The sequence below is a fragment of the Phoxinus phoxinus genome (assembly GCF_949152265.1).
Source record: "Phoxinus phoxinus genome assembly, chromosome: 1".
Classification (NCBI taxonomy): Eukaryota; Metazoa; Chordata; class Actinopteri; order Cypriniformes; family Leuciscidae; genus Phoxinus; species Phoxinus phoxinus.
The window spans coordinates 49,995,304-50,006,843 of record NC_136876.1 but is presented as its reverse complement, the minus strand read 5'-3'; the positions used below and the strand labels follow the sequence as shown (position 1 = coordinate 50,006,843).

The 11,540-nt window shown below is 35.9% G+C and overlaps 2 protein-coding genes across 4 annotated transcripts in view; both read left to right on the top strand.

Annotated features, from left to right (window-relative positions):
* Positions 1-261: 261 nt before the first annotated feature.
* LOC307010379 (uncharacterized protein) lies at positions 262-1,427 on the top strand (the record flags this gene model as incomplete). Its single annotated transcript, XM_079634995.1, has 7 exons — positions 262-319; positions 406-474; positions 590-641; positions 764-863; positions 940-1,074; positions 1,158-1,241; positions 1,329-1,427. 7 exons carry the CDS (start codon positions 262-264, stop codon positions 1,425-1,427), a joined length of 597 nt encoding a protein of 198 aa, XP_079491121.1.
* Positions 1,428-2,457: 1,030 nt separating this feature from the next.
* The window catches only part of LOC307003492 (NACHT, LRR and PYD domains-containing protein 3-like), a 123,132-nt gene continuing 114,049 nt past the window's right edge, over positions 2,458-11,540 (top strand). The window contains exons 1-2 of one of the 3 annotated variants that reach the window (XM_079621993.1): positions 2,458-2,588; positions 10,687-11,110. In XM_079621993.1, coding sequence (XP_079478119.1) covers positions 10,734-11,110 — 377 coding nt within the window. In that variant the 5' untranslated portion in view covers positions 2,458-2,588; positions 10,687-10,733. The remainder of the gene's footprint in view (positions 2,589-10,686; positions 11,111-11,540) is intronic. The other 2 variants (XM_079621995.1, XM_079621994.1) reach the window with 2 other exon arrangements.

Below are 11,540 nucleotides of genomic sequence, written 5' to 3'. Positions count from 1 at the left end.
AACTAAGGTGAGGTAATAATGTATTTTTATATAACTGTGTGTAATTAATAGTGCTGTTATCCCTTTTCTCTATAGCCTACATTTATCACTATTACAATGTGTTTTTCCATCCAACAACAGTCTCATTGGAGACTCTACGTCCGGCGTGGGGCTGAGAGAGCGGCAAAGACCATGGGGAACAGCCTTGGCATTGACATTTCTTGGTTCGGCTTGGCTGGTCTGCGGTGGAAGAGCCTTCTCCCTTGCTTTTTTTTTTGCACGATGGAGTTAATTTCACCATACCTGCGCCGTGACATTAACCTGGATGATGTGAAAGGTTGTAAATTACAGTAGATTGTTTCATTTTTTATTTTAGAAGTAAATGTTAATGCCAAATTTAAAATATTACATTTACAACCTTTTCAGGTAATATTAATGATGACCATGATTACTGCCTGAAGACAGACTTGGCAGGAGGTGATGCATCTCGCACAGGTATGTTTTATCTGATTTTGATATTAGAGTTAGATTAGCATTTTTTTTTAAATATTAAAAATGTAAAATAAGTAACTTTGGCGAAGATTTGTGACTGATCCAAACGTGTTCACAGAAATTGTTCGTTTTTCTGTGGATCGCTTTCACATCTTGGAGCTTGAGAAGAGGTACGATGTCAAATAAATTGAAGGATGTTATACATTATATAATACTGTATATGTCAAACAATTACAAAGCATTATTTTTTCTAGGAAATTTATATGAAAATTTTGAGTGCGGAAACCAACAGAAAGCGGCCACTCACTCAGTTTCCGAGATGTCAGGCCACAGTTGAAGATTTTGAGACACTGTGTCCACAGAAGAAAAGTTTCCCTTGGCTCAATGACGACGTTAGTTGTCCACAAACCTCCTATACTTCTTATATTATTAAACAACATTTTTATGGTAACCTATTATTTCTTTTAGATTCTTGACACAAGGATCACACAGCTCTGTAAAGCACATGGTGGAACTGCATTACAGGTGCACACATTTGTTCTCTGGTGGCGATCCTTCACTAACAAGAAACATGTGGATGACAGTCACATTTCTTGTCTGAAGGTAAATGAAAATCTATAAATTAAATCTCAGGGGCAGAGGGGACACATTCCAGCACCAATTATTTACTTACAAATATTTTAAAGGACCTTGATGAGAATGACATGGTCCTTATTCCAAGAATTGTTGGTGGACAGAGCCCTGAAAAGGGAAATCACTTCATTTTGTGGGTATGTGTGGAAAAAAACTATATATACATGTTTGCTCAACAGTTGTTACTCTTTGTGGTTAAAGCGGTTTCTTTTTGTTTTGTAAAGGTCTTGGATGGTTTGAGGAATCATATTCGAGTGTACGACCCCATTGGCAACTACAAGTCCATTTCTGAGATGGACCTGGCTATATTTTGTGCATTGTAAATGGCAAAATTGTCATCTTCATTTACTAATGTACATTTCTTAATTTTCTTTTTTCTTTTGTACAAAAGCAATGCATTCCGAAATACTTGGGACTTGGGAAAATGGACTGTTGAGTACCCAGAACAGTGGAGGCTGTCTGACTCTAACAACTGTGGGGTTTTGGTCTGTACAGTAAGTTAAATACATTTTTTTATTTTTATATTTTTTGTGTATTACATCTACATTACTTCAACAACTGTGTTAATTGCATTAGATGGCATAAATGGAGGTGAGGGACAAATGGACCTCTATGAAAAACGAGGTTATACAGGGAGAAGATCTGTGGTATCTGAGAAGATATCATGCATCATCAATGGCAGCATATGCTGTTCAGTTCAGTATTGTATTATATTGTGTAATTTAATCAAAATACTATTTTTATATGAGTTTTGGTTCTGGTTTTATTACATTGTATTGTATGATGTTCTGTTTTAACAATTAAATATGACATAAATCATGAATTAGTACACAAACGACATGCTTGTAATTAAAAATATATATATTATGCCTTATTGCTTAATAACAAGTAACTTAACGTCTCAAAACATACCTAAACATGCAATTTCTTTAATCAGGATAAAAAATAAAATATATGAAGAAAGGGATTTGATTGATTACTTATTTGATTGATTAATATTTATACCAAGTGCACACAAAACATAGCTAGCATTCTGTCATTTATGGTTAAACTGTTAATAAGAAAGTAGTAATAAATACAAATGTATTTGTATTAAAAACGACAAAACATTTATCGGATAGATGTATGCTCTATGCTGCGCTACTATACGCTAACTAAAAAAAACACTAAGAACGAGAAATGTTTAAATTAACAATATAGCTTCCGGTATATACTATTATATTAAACATATAAGTAAAAATACATTAATGACTCGTTATAACGTAGGTCAAACGACTTCTTTAATTATGTGATTTTGTATGATTTGTAACCAGGCACTAAAGCGATTACCCATAAAACGTGCTTTGAACCAATCGGATTGCTGGGGTCCTTAGCCCGGACCCATCTCAATACCACACCGTCTCACAGTGAAACCGAAAGCAGCCGATGACTGTAAACACGCCATTTCGGAAGATAGAAAATCAGCGATCGCTTCACATGTGACTGTAAGTTCGTTTAACTTTTCATAGCTGTAATATCGATAGAGTATTTGCGTCTGAACAGACATTATGCCGAACTGATGAAGTTGAAGGTTAATACTGTCGTTGTCTAGGCCTACTTCACGACACGTCAACTGTAACACTCATAAAATGGCTGAAAATGGTTAAACTTGCACTTACTTTTTCCTTTAACAGGATAATATTAGTTTAATGTTTAAATCTTTGGTTGACTTTAAATACTTAGGCCTATTTAATTTTTTTTAATATAATCTATAACTTAACTTATGTGTTCAGTGACGCAGTAAGACTGGGGAACGGAAGTGTGGTCATCGGATAATCACATAAAAGTAACATCATATTTGCTTAATGCGAGACGAAAAAACGGATTGTGAAAAACACCTGCCATCAACACAATCCAGTGTTTAAACGAGGCCAAGTATACGTCTCTGCGGAACAACAAGAAGGTGTTTCCCAATTATTGGGCGTTTTCAAACCGGTCTAGGCATTTTCCAACCATCCAATCAAAACCGTACGTATTCGGAAGCCCTTTCAGAAGCGGAAATGCGCTATTATTTCTCGTTTTTTTTATTTTTAATATTAGCCTATGTCTATAGCGAGACAACATTTATGTCAAAATAAAATGTGTATAAAATACAGGCTACAGTACCTATTTTCTTAAAAAAGGAATTATTTCATAAACCAAATTTCCCGTTCTTATGTCAGATACAAGATACAGATCTTGTATATAATATCATGTGGGTGTGTATTATATTGTATAATATTCTCTGCTACCTGCATGCAATTGTTCTCTAAATGTAAACCTTAAAAGCTAAAAGTATTAAAAAATGACTTTATTACTCAACTATTTATAATTACATTAGTTTTATTTTCGTTTTGTGTGTGTGAACTACACAACATAAATCAAGTTGTAACAGTGATTAACAAGGAAAATTAATAGCAATTTCCAATAAAGTTACCAAATCCTACTGTAAAGCAATGGTGAAAATTATTGTATTGGTCTCTCACCTGTATTTTTCAAAATATGATATTTATATGTAATGACTGATATTTAAGTGATATTTGTAGCTTACATTAAATGAGATATAAAGTAAAACGTATTGACCTTTAAATTAAGGTTAACTTAGAATAATGACTCTGAAAACTTTAAACATTAGCATCACTTTATTGACCGTATAGATACTGTAACCAATATGATGAAAAACTATATTGATAAATGCAGCATTCTCTACTTAATGTAATAGTAAAAAAGAGAGCAAAATAAGCAATAAATGTGGCAAGTTCAAACATGAGGAACACATTGCATGAAACATTAGATGCTTCCTCCAGCCTCATAGAAACAGTCGTCTCCGCAGTATCCGAGGAAGTCATCAGAGCCAAGGGAAGTCATGAGGGCAAGGGAGCCAATTGCATCATCACCACATTGAAGCACAACCTCCAGTAAGATTTCACGAAGGACCAGCGGATGAAGCTATACATGAACAAAACATAACAATCTGAACTTCTTGTGGTTATAATGATTCCCTTGCATTTTATAAATTGAGTAATAACAAATACATGCCTCCTGTATGTTCAGGGGTTGGTCAACAGTTGCCACTATGAAGGGACAAATGAAGAACATCAGTAAATGACAGTCAACATTTACTATAAATAATAGAGCACCTCAAAATAAATCATACCAGTTTTGTGTGGCTTGTCAGTCAGTTCTCTTTCTTTGCTGGATTTCCATGACCGATCTTGATAAATTTATGACATAAAAACACATTAATAATACAGTATATCAAGTTTCATTGCATGAAGATATGACAACTAAAAGTCACACTAACTGTAAAGGCATTTTGCCATACATTGTCATTAATTTTTAGAAAAGGACTAATAAAGGACTAAGGGACTGTTCGTTATTTATTTAAGGGGCCACCGGAGGAGTTTTGAGATCAATAGTCAAAAAAGACTTGACCCTCCCTTCGCCAGCAATAAATTTTTCTATGACCCTCCAAAATGATTGTGAAAAAAGGCATGACCCTCCCCGATCATTTATTGATTACTTCTGTACTGGTTTGCGCTTGGCAAAGATGTTCAGATATCTCTATGCCTAGACCTACACCAAACGTTCATTAAAAGACTCCTGCACACCCGCCTTTTTCAAACTGGCGCAGCGCTAGGTAGAAACTGCATGATTTGATTTGTTAAACATGAGGATTATCCGTCTGGCATCGCCGCTCACTCTAACATTAACCTAGATAATTGTTCGCTGTTCTTAGGCGCATAACCAAGTGTGTGTGCGGAGTGTGTAGCGCGCACTGCATGACATGGAGGCGCCGATGCGATCAACAGTGGAAACAACTTAAAATACTCTATTTATGGCCATACAGAAAAGAATAATGCATCAGTCGCAATACTTTTATTTGTGTAAACTCACAATAACAAGAAAACGTTTTGCTTTCGTAAAATAAAATAAAACAATCAGGGTCTTTCATGGTCTCCGTGAACTGTACACTCAAAAAAATAAATTGTTGAATGAACATGATTTAATCGTATCACCCAATATGCATCTAAGCAAGATTTGAATATTTTATTTGAACACAATATTGGTTTGTAAATTGAACATGATTGTAACATGTCAATGCAACTTCTTTGCAACTAATTGAATCAACATGTTTGTATTGTGTTAGACTAATCAGATGTATTCTCATTCACTCAAAGCACAGGAAAGCAGAATCACCAAAGGAGAAAATCAAATTTTTAAGTCACCATTATGGAGATCAGTGTGTGTTTTAGTTGGGCTCTTCACCCTTAAATTATTAACTTTAAGTTTTGTTTGGCTGCTGTACATAAGTTATAACAGCCAGATGAACAAATAGGAACGGTGATCTGATGGTGTTGGTTGTGTATTAACATAACCATTATTTCACAATCTTTTAACCTGAATCACTGAACTCATATAGAGTCCAATTTATGATTTAGGTTTATTTTATTAATTTTAGCTGCATATGTTTAGCTTTATCAATGAAATTAAACGATCAAATCAATAAAAATAAAAAATGTATATACACATTTCTTTTTAGGCACACACAGACATCAAGATTTAACATATGAATCTCAGCAATGGTGAGAAACAGATCACCTCTGATCATAAGCTCATTATTTATTCATGCAGCAATGCATGATGGGAGCTATGAATGAGTTTTGATTGGTGCAACACAGAATGCACTGCAACATGCTTTATAAATGTCACCATTGTTGTGATTCATACACTGATTCTTGATGTCTGTGTGTGCCCAAAAACGAAATGTGTATATATTATATATTTTTATTTTTATTGATTTTATCGTTTTAATTTCATTAAAAAGGCTAAACCTATTATGCAGCTCAAATTAATAAATTAAACCTAACTCATAAATTGGACTCTATATGAGTTCAGTGATTCAGGTTAAATGATTGTGAAATAATGGTTATGTTAATACACAACCAACACCATCAGATCACCGTTCCTATTTGTTCATCTGGCTGTTATAACTTATGTACAGCAGCCAAACAAAACTTAAAGTTAATAATTTAAGAGTGAAGAGCCCAACTAAAACACACACTGATCTCCATAATGGTGACTTACAAATTTGATTTTCTCCTTTGGTGATTCTGCTTTCCTGTGCTTTGAGTGAATGAGAATACATTTGATTAGTCTAACACAATACAAACATGTTGATTCAATTAGTTGCAAAGAAGTTGCATTGACATATTACAATCATGTTCAATTTACAAACCAATATTGTGTTCAAATAAAATATTCAAATCTGGCTTAGATGCATAATGGGTGATACGATTAAATCATGTTCATTCAACAATTTATTTTTTTGAGTGTAGCGCGTCAAAAAAAAAAAAAAAAAAAAAAGCAGAAACATATCGTAGGCTATATAGCATACTAGCCTCAAATATATGAAAAAAATATCTATATAAAGCTTGATATGTCCACTTTTAAAAACGAAAAAAATCAAATCGAAAGCAAATATCATCTGATGTAATCCGTATGAAAGATGCATTTCTCTTAAAGGCGCATTTTACAGCGGAGATGTATGGAGACATGTTTGCAGCGGACACTGATTTAGAAAAAAAGAGTTTATTAATAAACAATTAAAATGCATCGTTATTTTTAAATACATATTTATTATCATTACTGCTTTTGCGGCAAGATTATACATGCGCTTGAGCGCAGAATGGGCTATATCCCATGCAGTATTTAAGCAGAAATTAACGTGCGACTAGTCAAATATTTAGTATATGGCAACAATACATTTACTATATTTTACATTATTTAATTTACTATATTTGACATTATTTAATTAGTAAGTGTCCAAAAGTATTTTGGAAACTATGATAGGCCTACATTTTTTCATGATTTTTTGATGAATAAAAAATTCAAAAGAAAAGCATTTATTTAAAAACGAAATATTTTGTAACATTACACATGTTTTAATGTCACCTTTGATAACTTTAATGCATCCTTACTGAAAAAAAATTCTGACTAGCCAAGTCCAACACATTTTTGAACGGCAGTGTACATTCAGTAGGTTATTATTTATTGCAATATAAACACTGTCAGATCAACAAGGTTTCTCTTTATTTACCAGTCGAAGACGGAGCAACTTTCTGCTCTTATGTTTACTCCGTGCACTGTCAAGGTCTTCATCGTATTTATCGGTCTTTGCAGCAATTATTTTACCGCAAATACTGCATCGCACGCTGTTGGCATCGAGTCTGGAGAAATGTACCCACACTTTTGATCGACTTTTCCACATCTTTAAGGTAGCCTATTATGTGTGTGTCCTCGCGTCTCATATTAATATGTACGCGGAGAGTTTGTGTGTGTGTGCTCGCGTCTCATATGAATATGTGCGCGGAGAGTTTGTGTGTGTGTGCTCGCGTCTCATATGAATATGTACGCGGAGAGTTTGTGTGTGTGTGCTCGCGTCTCATATGAATATGTGCGCGGAGAGTTTGTGTGTGTGTCCTCGCGTCTCATACAAGTATGCGCGTCGAGTTTGTGCGTGCGCGCGCGTCTCATATGAGTATGTGCGCGGTATCGAAATCTGGAACCGAACAACATGCCATTTTTCGATACTCGATAGTATCGAGGCAATTCGGTCGATAGTAAAAACTATCGAGACTCGGTACCCAGCCCTAGAAAAGACCCGGTATAAATGCCCTCCGAAACGCATTCGAGACGGATTTGAATCCGATCGCTCAAACCACTTCAGGGGAGGTCTGGGCCACATTCCAGACAAAACTGAACAAGTGTAAATGCATCTGGTTGTGGAAACCACATATGTAAATTGAACTCCTCCCAAAAAATGCAATAAAATAAAAATAAACGTGAGAGCGTGTTATAGGCTTTATGTCATGTTATAGCCAGACATGACGACGCTACTGCAACACGCATCACTGCAGATGAGCCAACGTGCAAACTATTTGAAGAATTGAAGATAGGATTTAAATCCGTTTTGCAAAAACGCATTTATGCGACCACACCAGGTGTAAATGGAATCGTTTTGATAAATCAGATAGCTATCCGATTTGAGAAAACGCATGAAGTGGCCAGGTGTAAACAGCCCTAATGTAGCACGCGTCATTTGTGTTTGTTTTCAGACATGATAGCCTAACAGTTGTTTTATACTTGTCCTTATGCGATATCACAATTTTTGATCGTAGATGATTTAATATCTCCACGATCTGCTTTTGAAGAAATGTGGTAGTATCGCTATCACACACACTACAGCGCACATTCTATCAGCTGCAGTTCTGGCGCCTCAGTCCCAAACTCGACGTAGGCTACATCGACGTAGGACACACTCACAGGACACTGCTTGTGATTCGCAATCACAAAAGTTTATTATTTGCTCGTGGTAAACATTTCATTGGCGTTCTGTTCTGACATGATGCACTTTTTCTGAGCGCGCGCACACTGTCAAACAGCGCCAAACTGGACTTGATCTTTCGCGTCTGATTTTTGTTGGGTCAGACCCATCTGCTAGCTATGGGGGGACCGAGACTGAGAGAGCTACATGGAAAAATATGTACAAAACAAGCCACTTTGAAAGTTTGTTGTTTTCATGAATACAAAAGTTGGGTGACCCTCCCCCTAGACTAAAAAAAGTTGGATGACCCTCCCCTCAACAAAGAATAAAAAGGCATGACCTTCCCCTATTTTCCTCCGGTGGCCCATTCCATAAATACCGAACGGTCCCTAAACAATAAGAAAGAAAGAAAGTGTCAAACACCTTGGTGGGAATTTCTCCAGCAAAAGGACAGACCACCATCTTCTTATACTTGGTATGTATGGAATACTGGACTATAGTTGGAAAAAGCACAAGTTTATCAAAACAATTCTTAAACGTACAGGATGTTTTTTAATGAGCTTGGAAAACCCACCTCTGAAAAGTCAAATGTTCCCCCCAAGATGACGGAGTATTACTGCAACATGAATTATGTATTAATAGCTGCACATGGGTTTAATTTTGACATGGCACCTGCAGAATCAATAGTAGGCTAGTCATTGATCCTACCATTAGAATGAAGACTCCACAGCTGCAAGACATCTCTTGTCGAGGTATATCCTAGATATAAGTAAATTACATATTATATCATTTTTAACTAGTACCACTAAATTCCTAATTCATTCAAATTTTCAATCACATTTGGTGTAAAATGAAACATACCTCAAGGTCCTCAGAATAGAATTCTGTCCATGTCCCAGGACACAGGCTCTGAGCAATTTCTCTGTCCAAATAAATGAATGCCCCCCAGCCAAAACACACACACACACACACACAAAAAAAACACATTAAGATATACCCTACAAACAGCCAATCAAACAGGTTTTTTAAAAGATAACTACCCTGCAATACTACATATGATTACTAAGTAAATTTTAGTTTTTAATTTAAAAAAAGTTTCCTCCTCTGTACATAACCATTTTACATTTGATCATTCATCCATTATGTTAGTCTATAGGTTTGACTACACATGTGAGGTATTAATGCCTGCACTGATATAATGAAGAGTGTTGAACATTGACTAGTGAGCTGATCTCACTGCTAAAAAAGGTCAAATCATGTTTCTATTTAAATCTAGTGGTCTGCAGAGGTTTCTGTTAGGGTTATGTTTAGGGGTAGGCTACATAATGGGTTATGAGATATAATATAAATAACAGAAAAAATATAAATATTACATTAAAATTGATATTAAAAATAATAAAAATTAACAAGCAATGCTTTTTCAGCTTTTCTGTGGAGCTTTTCTTGTTTTCTTACAGCGCACCTCACACTCAAACACCATTTCATATATGAAGGGAGTGGGTTCTGGACTGAATGAAAACGTAATTTATCCCAAATACTATAGTTTTTAATAATTTTTTAATTAGATACAATTTGCAGTTAGATTAATGTGCTCAATACTTTCCTTATAATGTATTTAGTTATTTTTGTATTTATAGCAGGCTACATATTAGTACCTATACCCCCAACTACCACTATCAACACTAAAGTAACAAACTTATGCACCAAAAAGTTAGCGAATGTTGGCTAATAATGGTTATAGATTGTAAGTGGCAGACCTCTTGGAGCTTTTCCTATCTAACTTAATCATGTTGCAAGCAAATTTACACAAATTAATTAAAACGTTAACTTAGACAAAATGAGAATTTACAAAAATCCACTTACATCCATATGCAGGACAGGTGATCTCTCTCCTCATTTCACCGCTTTCTCGCTTTATCACTCATATCTGATGGGAAAAGTGTATTCAAGTATTAGGAATCGCCCACTCAAGTTTTAGCAAACCAGGCAGAGAGGTTGTAAAACGCCTACCCAGTTGGAACACGCCCTAAAATTGAGGCACGCCTTTTGTTGCTCCGCAGAGACCTCATACTCAACGAGGCTGCTGTGTTTGAAAGTGTAGTCGCCATGTTGCTCTACAAACCAACATTACAGTAACTGGAGAAAAACTGTTAATGTTGCGTTAAAGTGAATAAAATGGCATAAATAATGTGTCAATTAATTTGTGTTTTCTGCATGTTTTCTGTGTCCACATACAGGTCTGAAAAGTCTCTCATCAAGGAGGAAGAGGAGCAAACTGTATAAAATGAGTGTGTGTGAGGAGAGAGAGGAGGAGGCGTCTGTCCACACTCAGAGAGCAGCATCTCCAGGATTCAGCTGTGTGTCTATGAAGAGTAGTAACTCCATCCGTGAGCCCCCTGATCTCAGTGATGGACGATCTCCAGGATCCAGCTGTGTGTCCATGAAGAGTAACAACTCCATCCGTGAGCCCCCTAATCTCAGTGATGGACCATCTCCAGGATCCAGCTGTGTGTCCATGAAGAGTAGTAACTCCATCCGTGAGCCCCCTAATCTCAGTGATGGACGATCTCCAGGATCCAGCTGTGTGTCCATGAAGAGTAACAACTCCATCCGTGAGCCCCCTAATCTCAGTGATGGAACTGCTGTGACCTCTGACCCTGTGTGAGTATCATGAAGTTCAGGGCCGGTCCAGATTCTGTTGGCGTCCTAGACGAGATATTATATTATATTCATCGCCCCTAAAAAACTACAACACTGTCAATAACACACACAAACACAATGTGTGTATGGGTGCACACATAGTTGTTAATATAAAGGGCGAAAAGGTTATATAAACAGGGTTCCCGCGGGGTCTTAAAAAGTCTTAAATTCTGAACTTTAAATTTAAGGCCTTAAAGGATAATTCCGGTATTTAACACCTTGAGTCTATATTGTAGTTTGTTTTGGATGAACGAGTGGTGGACAACATTTTTTTGACAATGGTTCCTCTCTCGAGTTTTTGACTATAAAAGAATTGGCCATGGACCCATTTAACATTGGAGTCAATGGGCATGTCCGAAAATGTCATTAAAACAGCCAATAATGTTCGTTT